Consider the following 19,506-nt stretch of genomic DNA (forward strand, 5'->3'; position numbering starts at 1 on the left):
TTGATTTTTTCTTTTTTATTTTGCTAAAAGTTGTCTAAACACTTAAATATAACTAAAAAGAGTTCATACAGTATAGATACATATAACACTAGGTAGAACATGAAAAACAAAATCTTACGCAAACAGCTGAGAAATGAGACAGGACATTTTGTAGAAGTTTCATCAGCAGGGAGTTATGGTATTTTTGTGTGAAAAGATTGCCAGATCCTGGGACTAGAAATTAGGTTCTGCTTCTTCAATTATTTTTAATGAAAATAAAATCACTTACGGCATATCAGAAGAACTCTAGGGATGTATCACTTTTGAATTTTTAATCCAACATATGATAAATGCAAATTCCAGCTCTCAAGTATTTTTTTTCCATATTTTATTTCAAAGTGGCTTAGATCAGTACTTTCCAAAGTTCTTTTCAAAGAACCAGTTTTACCCTAATCCACTGGTGACTGATATAAATCATGTACATAGTTGTTGTAGGAATATAAAATTGCTATAAAAATGTCTAAATGCTTACTTTCATCTGTGCTTATTTCAAGTTTTCTTAACAAAGAATTTGTGAATGGCTCACAAATCACACTTTGAACACCAATGACTTAGATCATAATGCGAATACATCTTTTCTCATATTGGATCAAGGAAACTTTATACACTGCCTCTTCTTCAGAAATGTAGTTTCATTTCATAAGAAATGCATATATTTAACAACAAAACAGCGTTTTGTAGAACCCTCCAGCCCACAAAAAGATAGGCGATAGGCGGCAGAGTCTCCAAACACAGGAATTAAAGTCAAGACAGCTGAGAATCCAAATCCTACTTAACACTTAGCTGTATGACCTTGGGCAAAATGCCAAACTTCAGTTTCCTCATTTATAAACCAAGATGATAATACCCAACTCAATGGTTGCCAAGATCAGATAAAGAATATATTAAACTTATCAGAGTGCCTGGCACATAGAAAATGCTCTAAAAACTTATTGCTACCATTATCACCAATAAAAATAAAAAAGTACTAGGAAGCAAGTATGCAAATTATAAGGACTAGTAAATTGTAATTTAAGAGCCAGATATGGCTCTGAACTTATTGGTAGTAAAATGGAAAACTGAAGACTCTGACTAAATTATATCCAGTTGTCTCATGAATGCAAATTAAAATGTGTCATTGCCAGGGTGCCTGGGTGGCTCAGTTGGTTAAGCATCAGACTCTTGATTTCAGCTCAGGTCATGATCTCAAGGTATTGGGTTTGAACTCTGTTATCAGCAGGGAACCCACTTCAGATCCTCTGTCCTCCTCTCTCCCTGCATCTCCCCTGCTTACACTCTCTCAAAAATAAATACTTAAAAAAAATGTGTCATTGCCAAATGTGTGGAATTTTTTTTTACTATTTTTATTGAACTGCACATATTTAACATACCTTCTAAGTTCTGACTAATGTACACACCCATAAAACCATCACCACAATCAAGATTTCTCACCAGAGAAATGTTCTCTAACATAGAGAACATTTATATCACCCTAAACAAGAAACCTACCAATTCTACTACCTCTATCAAATGAGGTGGTTTTTTGTTTGAAATTAAAAACAAAAACCAAAAAACAAAGCCCAAAACCTATTCCCGCTAGTACAATAACTATTTCATATAACTAGGAAACTTGAAAAAGTAAAAATCACTAAATAAAAATAAAAATTGTGGTTTGTTCTTAAAGTGATACAGGTAAAGTCAGAATGGCATTTATAATTTTTCTTTCAATATGGAATTGCTGAATCACTATATTGTACACCTGTAACTAATATAACACTGAAAAAATAAGGTTACACTTAATAAAATTTCTCTTTTCCTTCAGGAGCTGCTAACAAGTAGGTTTTTGACCTTAATCTGTAATCGTATCACCTGACAATTCAGCTATTCTTTCAAACTTACAACTCATATAAACTGGACCTGAACTGTCATAAAGCATGATTTAGTGCAGTGTTTTTGTCTCATTCAAATATAAAAATGAAACAAAATAGCTGTTTAAAAAAGAAGGCAGATTCTCTAGGCAAATTAAGGCTTATGAAAATTATCAGGGAAGTATATATATTTATGTTTTCACACATTACAGGGTGATAAGGCTGTATTCAAGAAACAAAACATTCCAACAGACCATCTGAATCTTAAAAGATTTTGTTTAAATCGTTATAAAAAATGAGTAGACCTAATTTCACAAAATAACCACACAAGGATACTTTGGCTGATTTGCTTATTACTAGCTGAGCTCCTGGCTTCCCCCTCTCCTTTGCCATGAAAAGTTTGGGGGAGGGCTGAAGAGACAAAGAACTATTCAGTATTAGCCAATTCTACAGATATATCTGGGGATTGTCCAAGAGTTTTATCACATTCCAGGTACGTAAATGAATACATTCTGAAAGTGCCATGTAATTCAGGGGGAAAAACTTTACTTGTTGATTATGAATGAAAAAGTACTTTAAAAACTGCTATATAGATATATAGTAGACATTTTTTCCAAACTGTTTTGCCTAAATTAAAAATTATTCGGTAACTATTACAATCTAACAAATAAGACAATTATTAACAAATTTATCTCATTTTGGTCAAAAGTTCTGGGTTTCAATACTGACACACTAATACTCTTTAGTGAATAGTTTATTTAATCAACTCATAAAGTTAGTTATTCCAGAAAATTAGAAACTTCCTGGGAGGAAGAAAACACCTACCAGGTATTTCATTAATCGGTTTAAGTACCCACAAGAACCCTAATGATCTGTATGTTCCCTCATCTGACCCAATCTCAAACCTTCAAATGGTACACACTCTAAGAAACCCCAAATATGTGATCAACAGATCTTCAGCTTTTCTTTGCATGTCTGGCTGCCTTCTGGTCCTAACTACCTTCTCAGGATAAGACCTCCTCTGATGCAGCAGAGGTAGGAACACCTTAGCTAACCTTATATTGTGACTTACTATGTGCCTGGCACCACTCAAATGTTTTGCATATGTTAACTTAATCCTACGAAGTAAACATTATTATGGTCCACACTTACAGATAAAGAGACTGAGGCATAGAATTATTATGTGATACGATGTGTTTAGTAAAAATGATAGAGTCAGAGATTTAGACATAAACAGTCTAGCTTTAGAGTTCTAACTCTTAACCACTACTCTTCATTCCTCTTTTATATCCATCTGACTTCAGGGCCAGGGAGTAAAGTTTCCTTACTCCCTTCAAACTTACCTGGCAAAATCCCAATCTTAGTTGAACTCTATTATCTACTTTTTCCATGCGAAAGCCCAAACAATTGAACACTGCTGAAGAAAAATCATACGACCATAGGCTGACTGATTGCATTTTAAATTGAGAAACAAACCTCAAACAGGAGTTCAACACTGTTCTAATCCACTGTTTCCTTAGTAAATTTACTTGCCTGACACAATTATTCATACCTTCTATTCTTTTCAAAAATCTAATACCACATCCCTCCATTGTTGCTAAAGACCCAACTTCCAGTTTAACTAAGAAAACAGAAGCAAAAAGAATGCTTATAGTCCCTTCAACAAATCTGCAAATCTATCTCCACTTATATCCATACTCTCTACTTTCCCTCCTGTTCTGAGGAACAAAGGACCCTCCTCCATCAAAGACCCACTCTTTTGCTCTGGATCCCATCTCCTGTTACCTCTCAAGAATTTCCCTTAAGTGCCTTATTGGTTTACTCTTCTTCAGCACCAATTTCTCCTCCTGTGCAGGATCATTCTCCATCAGCCTATAGACAAAGGCCTGGAATCTCCCACAGTGAGAAACTAAAAGCCATAGCTTCCTCTTGACTCTCACAGACTTTTTGGCTATCAACCCATTTCTCTGTCCTCCCTCATTACAAAACTTTCTGAAAGATTTTCCTATACTCATCATTTCCTTATCTCTTCACTCTTTGGCCTACTCAAAAATGTCTTATGACACTGATCTGCAGGGAAACCACCCGTGTAAGAGTCACCAGTAAACTGCTTTAGACAAAGTCAATGGTCATTTCTCCAGCCCCTCATCTTAATTTCTCCTTAGTATTCAATACCTAGTTTTTGGCGACCAGGACTCTTCATTTTCAAGGGATGTTCTGACTTCTCTAACCAGTCTTCTCCAATCTGTGTCAGCACCTCTTCTCTATTCAAATTTTATTAAAAAAAATTTTTTTAATGTTTATTTTTGAGAAAGAGAGAGTGTGAGTAGGGAAGGAGCAGACAGTCAGGGGACACAGAATCGGAAGCAGGCTCCAGCCCATAAACCCTGAGATCATGACATAAGCCGAAGTTGGACACTTAACCAACTGAGCCACCCAGGCGCCCCTATTCAAATTTCACTTTATTATTATTTTGTAAATGTTGAACTACTTCCAGGCTCAATCAGGAACTCTCACCTCTTCTCTAGAGTTATCTCCTCTAGTCCTATAGTTTCAAACAGCATTTGTTAACAAACATATCCTAAACATATACAAAACGTCACTTTTCATTTTCTATTATCCTGGTTAAGGTCTGCTTCTATTCTTAAACCCTTATAATCTGTCCTCCACAGAGAAGCTACAGATCTTTTAAAATCATATTAAGTCATTATGGGAATATCCACACTAAATACACCAACATTTTTTGCACTGTAGGGCGTTCTGTATTTGCTATTCTCTGCACCCAAAAGCTCAAAGGTCAACTCTGTGTGGCAAATTCCTTCCCATCCTCCAAGTAATATCAAACCCTCAGAAAAGCCTTTTTTGAACAGTCGATCTCAAGTGGCCTACGCCAAGCCCACAATCTGAACATCTATTCTAGAATATCATATTATTTCCTTCCTAGCACTATTTCGGACTGAAATTTCCTATTATTTGCTTGTTTTTTAAATCTACATTCCCTTATTGCAATGCAAATGCCATGAAGTTAGAAGCCTTATTGGACTTGTATGAGCAGCCCCATACAAATAGGCCCTCAAATAGGTTTTGAATAAATGAATCTATAAATGTAAACACTGCTCACAAACCATTTGCTTTTTTTCTTTCCTGAGAAATCTGGAGAAAAGAGCAAAGCTACAGTTCTATTTTTTAAACACTACAGTCACACTTGACCTCACTCCCTTCAAACAGACTATATTCATACGGTCATATTAAAGTACTTAATAGTACTTTAAAAAATTGGAAGATTCTCACAAAAACACCTATTAAAAATGTGCTCTATCTAGTTACATTTTAAAATATTAGCTCAGTTTTAGCATCCTTATTTAGTGTAACTACTTAAATGTGGACAATGTCACTCTAGAATGTCCTTTTCTAGGACTGAAAAGGAAATCCATTAAATATGATACTCCTAGAGGTCAAATCTTTTAAAATTAATTAGATGCAAATCTCTAGTTGAAGAAAATTCTGACAGTTACATATTTATATTTTCACTTTTAATCTCAATGAAAATCATAAAAATAAAACCCAAGATATGAAAAATCAAAAATCTCATAATTCTGCCAAGATGACAAACAGCAAATTTTATTTACTTGGAAAAAAGAGAGTAAAATTAATCAACATATAAAAAATTATCCATCTGTTAGAAACAGTTTGAATTCTATAAAAATTATAACTAAAGATTCCTTCTAGCTTTAATCGCTGATTTTGTGTGACACATAAGCATCATGAAGAAAAGTAATTTAGAAAATAGAACAGTGTGAGCACATATTACAACCTAAAATAATCCGTTAATAGGTAGCTAGGATTCTTTCTTAAGGATCAAATAGTTAATAGCTATAATAATGAAACTAAACATATGCCCTCGAGTTAAAGATAACATCCTGCTCCCAAAGCATAGCAGCCAAGTAAACACTGCCCATACATTATTCAAGATGATGATGATGATCTGACAGCAGCTCACACTGACTTCGTAATCACTCTGTGGTAGGTACCATGCTAAGCCTTTTACACAAATTATCTCATGTAATCTTCAGGTTTGCTCACACAGCCATGTACATATGAACATTCTGGTGTTTGATATTTCACACAGAGTTAAGAGGAGGAACTGGGAAGAACTCTGGCAGGCTGACCACTGGGCCTGGTTCATAATCATTATCTTTTTGAACTTTTCCCCACAACTCTTAATTCTTCTGCCTGACCTATCCTACCTCTCCTCTCTTACCCAATTTTTCAAAAACCTGTTCAAATTATATAGCTTCTCTTGACTCTTTATCCAGTTTTTAGACCCTGTTCTTTCTTTTCCTATTCCACTTATTTTCTTACATCATAATAGCAGCACCTGGGTGGCTCAGCTGGTTAAGCATCCAACTCTTCATTTCAGCTCAGGTCACGATCTCATGGTTCATGGGATCGAGCCCTACATTGGGCTCTGTGCTGATGGCACAGAATTCTCTCTTCCCTCTCTCTCTGCTTCTTCCCTCACTTTGCGTGCCCTCTCTCAAAATATATAAAAACACCATAATAATGTAAGTACATACATTTCTGTCGTTCCTTCTAGATGTTGGCTTAAGGACAAGGACCAGAGCTGAACACTGAATACCCCAAACCTATGTCACTGCTCAATACTGAAAGTGTGTAGGTTGAAGTATAAGGCAAAATAACTATAAATTCTAATATTAAAGGGTTTTGTCTGGTTATATTTAAAACAGTGATTCTATTTCAATAAATGACCACAGTGAAAGGGGCATTCTACTCAGTATATACAGGAACACAATCTACTCCCCTGAGAAAACAATTTCAAAAAAAGTAAAAATATAGTCTCAAGTGGGATTAATCCTGGAAAGGTATTGCAGGATGGGTTGTACATCTCCAAATAGAATTATAGGTGAGGTTGTCCTTAAATTAAGGAAGCCCAAGACTGATGTGAAGATCCATGTTGGATTAGGGGCATGTTCTAAATTAGAAATTTTTTTTATAAAGCACCCACTTCCTCTCCTGTCCTTAGGATGTGTGTTCTGTTTGCCTTTCCTGCTTCCAGAAGCTCATCTAAGCATACAGCCTTGAGATAGAAATATGGTGTGGGGGCTACCTGAACTGGGTACGTGACCGAACCCAGTTAAGGTCTCTATATAAATTTTTAAGATTCTGGCAGGTGAGTGAGTGTGGAGATCTACTTGTTTTAAGGCCACCCAAGACAAGCCCTATATGTAAATTCCCTCACTTATTAAACTTGCCACTTACAAATCTGGAATGGTTGCCCTCTTTGTTCTGTCTCTCCCTTCCCTCTATAGAGAGGGTTGGGTTTCAGATTTTAGATATAGGTTCTGAGGAGGTTACAAACCAACACTTGCCCATGCTGTATTCAGAGTAGAGACCAATTTCTCTCCTCCACTGCCAAACCCCATTGCAGTGGTCCCTATATCTATCATGATGATCCTTAATGAAGTTGGCCTTACCATCTTTAACAAGCATCATTGCATATATATATATATATATATATATATATATATATATATATTTTGTTTTTTTTAACACTAGCCAACTGTACAAAACTTGCTGCCACCTCCTACCTCAGGGCCTTTGTATCTGCTCTTTCTTTTCCAGGTATGCCCCATTCTCTCTTTCATCATTTCAAATTTTCCTATCAAACTATATTCAAAATGCTATGACTCTGTATGATATCTTCTTTTTTTTTTTTTAAAAGTAAGCTTTATGCCCAAGCTGGGGCTTGAACTCATGACCGTAAAATCAACAGTTGCATATTCTACCAACTGAGCGAGTACATCTTCTGATTCAACCCCTTTAGGCTCATTCCTTAATCAGCCCCTTCTCCAATATTTAGAAACATGGCTTTCATTACAGAATAGCATTTTAAAAAAAAATGTCTATTTTATCTATCTTGAGAGAGAGAGCACACAAGCAGGGGAGGGGCAGAGAGAGAGAGAGAGGGAGAGACAGAATCTCAAGCAGGCTCTGCGCCAACAGCACAAGGCTTGATCTTACAACCCTGAGATCATGACCTAAGCCAAAATCAAGAGCTGGACACTTAAATGACTGACCACCCAGGATCCCCTAGCATTTTAAAATGCATATATGCTTCATGTTTCTAAAAGTTTCATGTCATTTATCTTTTTTCAGTTGCAGTAAAAACATACAAAATTAACCATTTTTAAGTGTATAGTGTTAAGTGTATTCACATTGTGCAATTTACTTCCAGAATATTTTCGTTTTGCAAAACTGAAACTTTATACACATTAAAAATCAACTCTTCTTTTCCCTCTTCCCCAGCTTCTGGCAACCACCATTTTACTTTCTACTTCTAACTAATCTGACTACTTCAGATACTTCATGTAAGGGGAACCATAAAGTATTTTGTCTTTTTTGTGACTGGTTTATTTCACCTAACATAACATCCTTAAGGTTCATCCATGTTGTAGCATGTGAGAGGATTTCCTTCCTTTTTGTTAAATAATATTCCATGTAGATATATATTTATCTATTCACCTGTTCAGAGACATTTATCTTGTTTCTACCTCTATGCTATTGTGAGTAGTGCTGCTGTGAACTTGAGTGTGCAAATATCTCTTCAGGATCCTGTTTTCAATTCTTTTGAATACATACTCAGAAGTGGGAATGCTGGACCATATGGCAGTTCTGTTTTTAAGAGGAACCACCATACTGTTTTCCATAGCAGCTGTACCACTTTACATTTTTTTCCTTCAAAGTCATTGTATTTTACTCATTTTTAAACTTAAATCCAAGTTAGTTAACATATAGTGTAATAATAATTTCACAAATAGAATTTAGTGATTCATCACTTACATATAACACCCAGTGCTCATCCCAAGTGTACTCCTTAATGCCCCTCGCCATTTAGCTCATGCCCCCACCCAACACCCTGCTAGCAATCCTCAGTTTATTGTTTTTGAGTCTCTTACGGTTTGTCTCCCTCTCTGTTTTTATATTACTTTTGCTTCCCTTATGTTCATCTGTATTGTATCTTAAATTCCACATGAGTGAAATCATGTGATACTTGTTTCTCTGACTTACTTCGCTTAGCATAATACACTCTAGTTCCATCCATGTTCTGCAAATGGCAAGACTTCATTCTTTTTGATTGCCGAGTAATATCCCATTATGTATATTTGTATATATACAAACACACATACACACCACATCTTTATCCATTCACCAGTCGACGGACACTTGGACTCTTTCCATACTTTGGCTATTGCCGATAGTGCTGCTGTAAACACTGGTGTGCATATGCCCCTTCGAATGAGCACTCCTGTATCCTTTGGATAAAATGTCTAGTAGTGCAAATGCTGGGTTGAAGGGTAGTTCTATTTTTAATTTCTTGAGGAACCTCCATACTGTTCTCCAGAGTGGCCGCACCAGTTTGTATTCCCACCAGCAGTGCAAAAGGGTTCCTCTTTCTCTGCATCCTCGCCAACATCTGTTGTTGCCTGAGTTGTTAATGTTAGCCATTCTGACGGTGTAAGGTGGTATCTCATTGTGGTTTTGATTTGTATTTCCCTGATGATGAGTGATGTTGAACATTTTTCCATGTTTAGCCATCTGGATATCTTCTTTAGAAAAGTGTCTATTAGTGTCTTTTGCCAATTTCTTTACTGGATTATTTGTTTTTTGGGTGTTGAGGTTGATAAGTTCTTTATAGATTTTGGATACTAACCCTTTATCTGAAATGTCATTTGCAAATATCTTCTCCCTTTCTGTCAGTTGCCTTTTAGTTTTGTTGACGGTTTCCTTTGCTGTGCAGGAGCTTTTTATCTTGATGAGGTCCCAATAGTTCATTTTTGCTTTTATTTCTCTTGCCTCCAGAGACATGTCAAGTAAGAAGTTGCTGTAGCCAAGGTCAGAGAGGTTGTTGCCTGCTTTCTCCTCTAGGATCTTGATGGCTATCTTACATTTAGGTCTTTCACCTGTTTTGAGTTTATTTTTGTGTACGGTGTAAGACAATGGCCCAGGTTCATTCTTCACATGTTGCTGTCCAGTTCTCCCAGCACCATTTAGTAAAGAGACTGTCTTTTTTCCATCAGATACTCTTTCTTGCTTTGTCAAAGATTAGTTGGCCATGCATCTGTGGGTCCATTTCTGGGTTCTCTATTCCATTGGTCTATGTATCTGTTTTTGTGCCAGTACCATACTGTCTTGATGATTAGAGCTTTGTAATACAGCTTGAAGTCCCAGAATTGGGATGCCTTCAGCTTTGGTTTTCTTTTGGAGGATTGCATTAGCTATTTGGGGTCTTTCTGGTTCCATACAAATGTTAGGATTGTTTGTTCTAGCTCTGTGAAGAATGTTGGTGTTATTTTGATAGGGATTGCCCATTTTACATTTCCACCAACATTGCAGAAGGCTTCTAATTTCTCCACATCCTTGCCAACACGCTTCAGTTTTTTGATAGTAGCCATTCAAATAGGAGTGAGGTGGTATCTCAACACAGCTTTGACTTACATTTCTCTAATAATCAATGATGCTGAAAACCTTTTCATATGCTTTGGCCATTTGTATATAATCTTTGGAGAAATGTCTATTTAAGTCTTTCCTCGTTTAATTGGTTGTCTTTTTGTTGCTGAGCTGTAATTCTTTATACCTTCGTGTGGTAGCTAGCTTCCAGGATGACCTCCAATGATCCTCAACTCCTGATATTCATACTGTTATATAGTCACACCTCTTACACAAAATCACTGCTGGTCTATGTGATATCTCTTGGATCACTCATTCTGGGGCAACCTAGCCTTATGTGATAAGGACACTTCAAGTTGCCCTCCAGAGAGAAACTCAGGCCTCCCTTCAACAGCCTGCAACAACTTGCTAGTATGTGAGTGACCCACTTTGGAAAGGGTTTCTCCAACCCCAATCAAACCTAAAGATGACAGCAGTTCAGGCCAACATCTGACTGCAACCTCACAAAACTGAAGTCAGAACCTCACAGCCAAACTGCTCCCTCACATCCTTCTGAATGAAACTCTGAGAGGTTTTATTGTTTTAAGTCACTATGTTTTGGGATAATCTGTGCAGCCATAGATGACTAAAAAGTTTATTCTCAAAATATTTTCCTCTTTTATTTCAAACAATTAAAAATTTTTTTAATGTTTATTTCTTTTTGAGAGAGACAGAGTGCGAGCGAGGAAGGGGCAGAGAGACGGGGAGACACAGAATCTGAAGCAGCTTCCAGGATCTGAACTGTCAGCACAGAGCCCAATGCAGGGCCTGAACCCACAGACTGCAAGGTATGACCTGAGCTGAGGTCGGTCGCCTAACCTACCGAGCCACCCAGGCACCCCAAAAACAATTTAAGTACAGCTGACACGCAATGTTACATTAGTTTCAGGTATTTGACAAGTTTACACATTACGGTGTGCTGACCACAAATGTAGCCACCACCTGTCATCACACAACACTGCTACAATATCATTGACTATATTCCTCATGGTGTGCCTTTTATTCCAGTGATTTGTTCATTCCACAACTGGAAGCCTACATCTCCACTCCCCTTTACCTATTTTACCATTCTCCCATCCCCACCCCTCCTGCAACCATCAGTTCTCTGTAGGTCTGATTCTGGTTTTTGTTTGTTCGTTCATTTGTTTCTTTTGATTCCACATGAGTGAAATCATAGGATATTTATCTTTTTCAGCCTGACTTATTTCACTTAGCATAATACCCTTTATTGGTCTATCCATGTTGTTGCAAAAAGACAAAGTCCAAATAATTTTCCATCGTGTGTGTATTATGCACCACATCTTCCTTATCCAATTATCAGTGGACACTTAGGGTGCTTCCATATCTTGACTGTTATAAAAAATGCTGCAATAAACATAGGGTGCATATATCTTTTCAAGTTAGTGTTTTCATTTGTTTGGTAAATACACAGTAGTGTAATTACTAGATCATATGGTATTTGTGTTTTTAATTTTTGAGAGACCTCCACACTGTTTTCCACAGTGGTTATACCCATATGCATTCCCACCAATAGTACACAGGGATTCCTTTTTCTCCACATCCTCATCAACAGTGATTATTTGTCTTTTTTATTTTAGCCATTCTGGCAGGTATAAGGTGATATCTCATTGTGGTTTTGATTTGTGTTTCCCTGATGATTATTGATGTTGAGCATCTTTTCATGTGTCTGTTGCCCATCTGTACATCTTCTTTGAACAACAATCTATTCAGATCTTCTGACCGTTTTTTCATGGGATTGTATGGGGTTTTTTTGGTGTTGAGTTGTATAATTCTTTATATATTTTGGATATTAACCCCTTACTGATATAAAGTTGGAGGTATCACAATTCTAAATTTCAAGATGTACTACAAAGCTCTAGTAATAAAAACAGTACAGTACTGGCATAAAAACAGACACATAGATCAATGAAACAGAACAGAGAGGCCAAAATTAAACCCATGTTTATATGGTTAATCTGTAACAAAACAGGCACGAATAGACAATGAGGGAAGGTTTCTTCAATAAATGGTGCTGGGAAAACGTGATAACTATATGTAAGAGAATGAAACTGGACCACTTTCTAATACCATACACAAAAATAAAATGGACTAAAGACCTAAAACCATAAAAATCCTAGAAGAGAACACAGGTAGTAATTTCTGACACTGGACACAGTAACGTTTTTCTAGATGTGTTTCTACTGGCAATGGAAAGAAAATACTGGGACTACATCAAAATAAAAACTTTTGGCAAAGTGAAGGAATCTATCAACAATCCATGCTCTATAACTTAAAACACGTAATAAAAACAGTAGTTACCGCATCACATAAAACTAACACGCAACCTCAAATCACTAACATCAGGGACGCTTGGGACACCTTCTAATAAAATGACAGGTGCCATAAAAATAATCATCTTGGGGGCACCGGGGTGGCTCAGTCTGTTAAGTGCCTGACTTCAGCTCAGGTCATGATTTCATGGTTCGTGAGTTTGAGCCCCACACTGGGCTCCCTGCTGTCAGTGCAGAGCCTGCTTCAGATCCTCTGTCCCCCTTGCTTTCTGCCCCTCCCAACTTGCACACGTGTTAACTCTCTCTCAAAAAATAAATAAAACAAAAGAAAAAAATAATCGTGTTGCCAGAACCCCTCACTCAGGCTTAAGAGTAGACTCCTGATCAACTGGTGGTAACATTTATGGAATTGCTGGTATACAAAATAGAAGTCGCTTAATATTTATTTTTCTTCCAAAATGACAGACACTAACTTTAAAGCAAGTACTACATTCTATATTTTTCCTCAGGAGAAAAACTGTCCAGGAAATTTTAAAATCAAGATATTGTAAGACATGTGTTAAGTGGATACGAAAAGCCACTGGTCAAAGTGCATCATGCTGAAGACAAGCAGAAAGTATCATAGCAGACTGGGATGGCATTTGTGGTATATAATAAACAAGAGTTCCAGCTATTTGGAAAATTTGATTGATCATAACATATCCTAAGTGTTTCAAGTAGCTGATACAGCACAAACAAAAGCAAATGGAAACGTAAGGTTATTTACCTGTATAATTTAAAGGACTGCTGTGCTTTTATAGTTCTTCTGATTATAGTCAGTATTACTTTCAAGTGCTAAGAGTTTTTTTTTTTTTTTTTTTTTTTTTTTTTTTAATTTTTTTTTCAACGTTTTTTATTTATTTTTGGGACAGAGAGAGACAGAGCATGAACGGGGGAGGGGCAGAGAGAGAGGGAGACACAGAATGGGAAACAGGCTCCAGGCCCCGAGCCATCAGCCCAGAGCCTGACGCGGGGCTCGAACTCACGGACCGCGAGATCGTGACCTGGCTGAAGTCGGACGCTTAACCGACTGCGCCACCCAGGCGCCCCATCAAGTGCTAAGAGTTTTACATGCATTGCTTCTATGCTGATTTTCTAGTAGAGACATAGGAAATAAACTACTTGTTTGGGTGAAATCTTTTATGAAATAAAGACTATTCATCCAAAGGGCTCTTTTCTTACTTCCAAATGGAGGTTGTATCCCAGAACCTGAGATTAACAGCAATGTGACCTCTGGTTGAGTAGCAAATTATTGTGTATACTGATAAACTAAGTGTTACCATTTAGGTAAATTGGCTTTTGGAAATCAGTAACACCAAACTAAATGATTTATTTACCCGAACTCTTGGTTTGTGAACACAAAATAATGGTAATTTAAACATGAAGCTCATAATACCGATGTAAGCCTAAAAATAAACACAGCAAGTTGAAATACAGGATGTATTTTACAGAACACGAGTAGGGAATTTATTTTCTGTCTGTTCACATTACACTCTTTCCATAAGAGAGGAGAATTTTTCATTGCCTCAGAAGAAAAAAAAGTCTAGAAATGTCTTCTGTAGGATGGAAATACTAAAATATAGCTCAAACTTAAAAAGCGAAGAGAGGAAGAAGAAGGTATTATATTAAGTTTATTACCTCATCCATGCTTATAGGAGCTATTGCCAGATAAACATAGTATCAACATTTCATCACTCCTGAATCAACACTCATCACTTTGTCATTTAAAGGCTCTCACTGACTTTTAGATTTAGATTTATTTCTTTATATTCGAAGGTTTATCTTACAGCTAAGGTACTAGTTTAAAAAGGTGGATGTTTTATCTATAAAAGTAACATTAGTAACATTAAAGACATTTTTTTGGAAAAAAAATAGAAACTTACCTAATTCAGTAATGATCATAAAGTTTAAATTATTTTTTGAAGTTAACTCAAACTCTAGTACACCTTTTAATTTGCAATTGAGGCTATATTTCCAAATTCTTCCACAGATGAAATTCTAAAGAATTCAGGCCCTGATGAATCCACTATCTCCCCAAATTTTGGCCACCAATCAGATGTGAGATGATTTTATGGGGTCCAAGTAATGCGCTAAGTGACACTGAATCAGTGAGGGATTTATTCCGTCTTCATTCTCTTGCAGTTCCTGACTGCATCAGGAAGTTCTCAGATTGATGGCAGAATGTTATCAACACCTCTAATTCTTGCTTATCTCTCCTTTAAACAAAGAACAGTGTTCAATGGCCAATACTTTCTAGAATTTAACAACACTTTTGTTTCCATTATTTTCATCTTTATGTCTATCTTCTGTTTATGGCAAGCGATACCTACTTTTAAGAATTTTTAAATGTTTATTTATTTTTGAGAGAGACAGAGGGTGAGCAGGGGTGAGCCAGGGGCAGAGAGGGAGGGAGACACAGAACTCAAAGCAGGCTCTGCACAGAGCCTGATGCGGGGCTTGAACTCACAAACTGTGAGATCATGACCTGAGCCGAAGTCGGATGATTAACTGAGTCACCCAGACACACCCCTACTTTCTATTTATGGTGGTTATTTCAAGTTTTCTTTAAAATTATGTTAATAACTACAAATAAGTATACAGGAAGTATGCAGATATGGCCAAAGTTCTGAAGATAGAAAAATGACTGAAGTTCGAGAAATACTACACTCACCATTTGGTCAACAAATAAATACAGGTGCCTACTATGAACGTGCCATTAGTTTCGCCATTAAGGATAGACAAGAATGATAAATGCTAACAGGAAAGTCAGAAGAGAATTACTTCAAAATGAGGTAATCAAAAAAAAAGATCCACAGACAAGGTGGCATTGGAGCGAGGGTAGTATGATGTAGACATGCCAAGACAGGGGCAGCATGTGTTTGGAGGAAGCAAAAACCTAACAATACAGGCCTAAGTGGTGGCCTGTTCCAAATCTTGATTGTGCTGGTTACCTGGGTGTGTATACAATGTACACACAAAATGAATGCACGTTATATGTAAAATTTTTCTTAAATTTGATACAATGTCTTTGACCTGTGCAATAAAAAAAAAAAAAAAAATCATTGATATTTTAGGCTTGGAATAGCTTGGAGAAGGAGAGGTAAATAGGTAAAGACAATACAGAGAAAATGGACATCACCATTTAAAGACAAGGGAATCAAAAGAACTTACTTTCATATCATAAATTTTCAATAAAAACTGTAAACTATGGTGCACCTGGCTGACTCAGTAGGTAGAGTTTGTGACTCTTCATCTCAGGGTTGTGAGTTCGAGCCCCACACTGATGTGGAGACAGCTTAAAAAAAAATTGTAAAAAGAGAAACAAAAAAAAAACCCCAAAACACACACCCACACACACCAAACCAAAACCACAAAATAACAACAACAACAGCAGCAAACCGGTAAGCCATTAAACAAAAACTGCAGCTATTTACTTCTTGACAGTTGCATTTCATAGAGAAAATTTACCTGAATTAAGGCTTACCTCCTGACCCCCTCAAACAAAGGAGCACATTAATAGCAATCATTCCTAACAAAGTATCAGTTAAAGTAGCCACACTGTGTGCTAGTGACACCTGACAGAATTTAGCAAAATAATTTAAGACTGCATTCAACGCTTACATCCTGTTTGTAAGCAACTCAGAAAAGACTACCTTAGAATTTATGTTTTAACCTTGAACCCCTTCTAATGATCTAAGCTCTTAAAATCAGTAATGATTAAGAACATTTCCAATGGCTTTTATTACATTTCATAGTTTAAGAACTCACAACTAGCGAGGGAACTCAATCATAGTAAAAAAAAAATGCCATTATCAACAAGTCTTGTTGGAACTTTATAATGCCATTCTTAATAAAATCAATGACTTAACCATAAAATTAAATTCAAAACATGAATTATGATTCAAGAAAAGCATCAAGAGACCAGAAAAAGATAATCTTCTGCCATAAATTAAAGCATTAAAGTACATAGAAACTTATGTGCATCTTTAATATTTTATTAAGGAAAATATAAGCCTTTTGTTATACCAATGAGTTGTCACTAGATCTTCATGCCCCAGAAAGCTTAAACTGAAAGCTAAATAAAAAGCACAACGTAGGGAATTTTAGAGTTGAAAGAAGACGCAGCTCAGATATAGGCAGTCCCATCTTATTAGAGTCTGATTTATAATTTTTCACAGTGGCAGCAAGTCACAGCTCCCAGTCACACAATCATGATGGCAAACCACTGATATACTTACAACCATTCTTTATCCACGCAATTATTCTCTTTTTCATTTAGCACAGTAGTCAATAAATTACATGAGGTATTCAAAACTTTTATAATAAAATGTGCTTTGTGTTAATTTTGCCCAACTGTAGGTCAATGTAAGTATACTGATAGAGAGAGAGACAGAGGGCAACTGGGGAGGGGCAGGGAGAGAGGGAGACACAATCTGAAGCAGGCTCTAGGCTCCCATGCTATCAGTACAGAACCTGATGGGGGCTCAAACCCACGAACTGTGAGATCATGACCTGAGCCAAAGAGGCCTAACTGACTGAGACACCCAGGTGTCCCTTGTACACTGAGCATTTTTAACATACGTTAAATGTATTAAACGCATTTTCAAATTATGATATTTTCAATTTATGATGCGTTTACAGGGACACAACCCTATAAGTTGAGGAAGATCTGTATAGTAATTTTCAAATTGGTATTCTATGTGATTATATTTCTAATGTTAACAGGTTGGCCAAACCACAAGAGACTCTTTAAATACAGAGAACAAACTGAGGGTTGATGGGGGAGTGGGGGAGAGAGGAAAGTGGGTGATGGGCACTGAAGAGGGCACTTGTTGGGATGAGCACTGGGTGTTGTACGGAAGCCAATGTGACAATTAAAAAAAAAAGAGAAAATAGGCTTTCTGGCCAGGTAAGTTTAGAAAATGCTTTGATAACCTTCCCCCGAAGATTTATATGCATATGAGCATAGTAGTAAAGGTTTTGAGAAATCCTGCAGTTAAAAGCAAATCAGAAGTTAAAACTGATTTAACCAATGCACCCCTAAATCATTTGCCATGGAACACTGTTTTGGGGCAGTAAGGCTATTGATGGATTGAGAAGAGTGTTCAAAGGGAGACATCAATTTGGAAAATTTTGATCTTATGAAATTACCTTACAGATGACAAAACTGATTAGAGAGATAACATTTCTTTAGGAGAACAAAGGATTTGAACAAAATCTTTACTTCCTAGGCCATCGCTCTTTCCACTACTTTAACTACAAAATAAGACTCTTTAAACTCTATATAGTCAAACATTTAATTTACGTTTAACATTCTGGCTATGGTGTCACATTTTCTGATTTGTGTACTCAGGCATTTTTAATTCTTCCTTCAAGACCTGGTTTCCTTAATAACTAGGCCCACCTGGAAATTTACTATTGTTTGGTACTAATGGGGAATGATTTCATTTGGAGTAGCAGCTTAAAGTGATCACTAAAATAAAGCATTTGTACAACTGGTTTTAGTTTACTCTTATTATAACTTAGCGCAACTAAATCACTATGTTATGAGATGGTGAATTTCTTAGCATATAATGTCAACATATGCTATCCATGATAACATACTAGATCTTCTGTCTGTGTAGAAGGGAGCCAAGAACATCAAAATTGAGAGATTTCTGTTTTTGAACAATTCTGAGCTTATCTGTCAGGCAAACACTTAGTTTCCTATCTTTTTTGTAATTATCAAAAGAATGTTTTCATTGCTTTAACTATGGTCTCCAAATCAGATTATCACAATATAGTTCTCAAACTCCTTAGAACTATACATTATAGTGTTCAGAAACACAATTCTTCCAGCTTTAAATAAGTATCGTTGTGTGCCACTCCCCCCTCCGGGTAGGAGTGAAGAATGGAAGAGACTGAACAAGTAACTATTGTTATGCTGCAACTTTAAAAGGCTTGAGAATCAAAGGTGATAATAGTTAACAACTTCCTTATGACTAACCTGACTTCCTCTAAAAAACTTCTGCACTCCTTTCCAACCCCCACATGGAACCTTAACTATAGCTGGCATTCGTGTCTCCTCAATCTTAAAAGAACCCACCAGATGAATGAGAAGGCACGAAGCCTGGATTCCACCAACAAAGAGGTTAGTCCGTGCGCCTTTATCGCACAGGTGCGACCTCCACCCCCAACCTTGCGCACCGCTGGGCCCCCGCGCAGGAGGCCCCACTGCCTTGGGGCCGCCCTCGAGCCTCCGCCCAGCCCCGGCCCGCCGATCCCCGCGCAGCTCGCGCCTCTCCGGAAACCGGAGGGCGACCGGCCGGCTTCCAAGCTCCAGGCGGGGCCGAGGCGGCAACACCCCCGACGCCACAGAGCCTGCCCGGCGGGGCGTCCCCGCAGCTCCGGAACAGGCCAGGCCGAGGAGACCGCTCAGGGCCGGCAGCCGGCCTCGCGACCGCGCTGGGGGCGGGGACGCTGTTACCTGCCGTGGGCTCGGCCGCTCCCCGCCGGCGCCGCTCTCCTGGCAACCGCGGCAACGACGCGGAGGCCGGGAGCCGAAGGGCCTAGTGACAGCTCCCAGCGTGCACCGCGCCCGCGCCCACGCCGGCGTCGACGTCGACGGCCCCTGGATCCCCGCCCCCGGTCCGTGCTTCGCCTCTCGGCTCTAGCTGTCGCCACAGCGCCCTCGAGCGGACTGTTGGGCCACCAACTATGGGGATGGATGGGCCTGGAAAGTGAATAGCAGGTGTTTTCAACTTTCCAGCACCAGGGGCATCTTAATGAGGAGTTGGCAGGAA

General features: G+C 37.8%; 2 protein-coding genes across 9 annotated transcripts in view; one reads left to right on the forward strand and one right to left on the reverse strand.

The window, feature by feature from the left end:
• Positions 1–19,319, reverse strand: part of DOP1A (DOP1 leucine zipper like protein A) — a 111,933-nt gene extending 92,614 nt beyond the window's left edge. For all 8 annotated transcript variants that reach the window (XM_053904689.1, XM_053904686.1, XM_053904690.1 and 5 more), the window contains exon 1: positions 19,191–19,319. The gene's annotated coding sequence lies outside the window, so the exon portion shown is untranslated. The remainder of the gene's footprint in view (positions 1–19,190) is intronic.
• UBE3D (ubiquitin protein ligase E3D) overlaps positions 18,725–19,506 on the forward strand; it is a 157,281-nt gene continuing 156,499 nt past the window's right edge. Inside the window, exon 1 of the mRNA XM_053904695.1 lies at positions 18,725–18,854. Coding sequence (XP_053760670.1) covers positions 18,817–18,854 — 38 coding nt within the window. The 5' untranslated portion in view covers positions 18,725–18,816. The remainder of the gene's footprint in view (positions 18,855–19,506) is intronic.

This window comes from Panthera pardus, unplaced genomic scaffold (genome assembly GCF_024362965.1).
Source record: "Panthera pardus isolate Hobbes unplaced genomic scaffold, ASM2436296v1 HiC_scaffold_17, whole genome shotgun sequence".
NCBI lineage: Eukaryota > Metazoa > Chordata > Mammalia > Carnivora > Felidae > Panthera > Panthera pardus.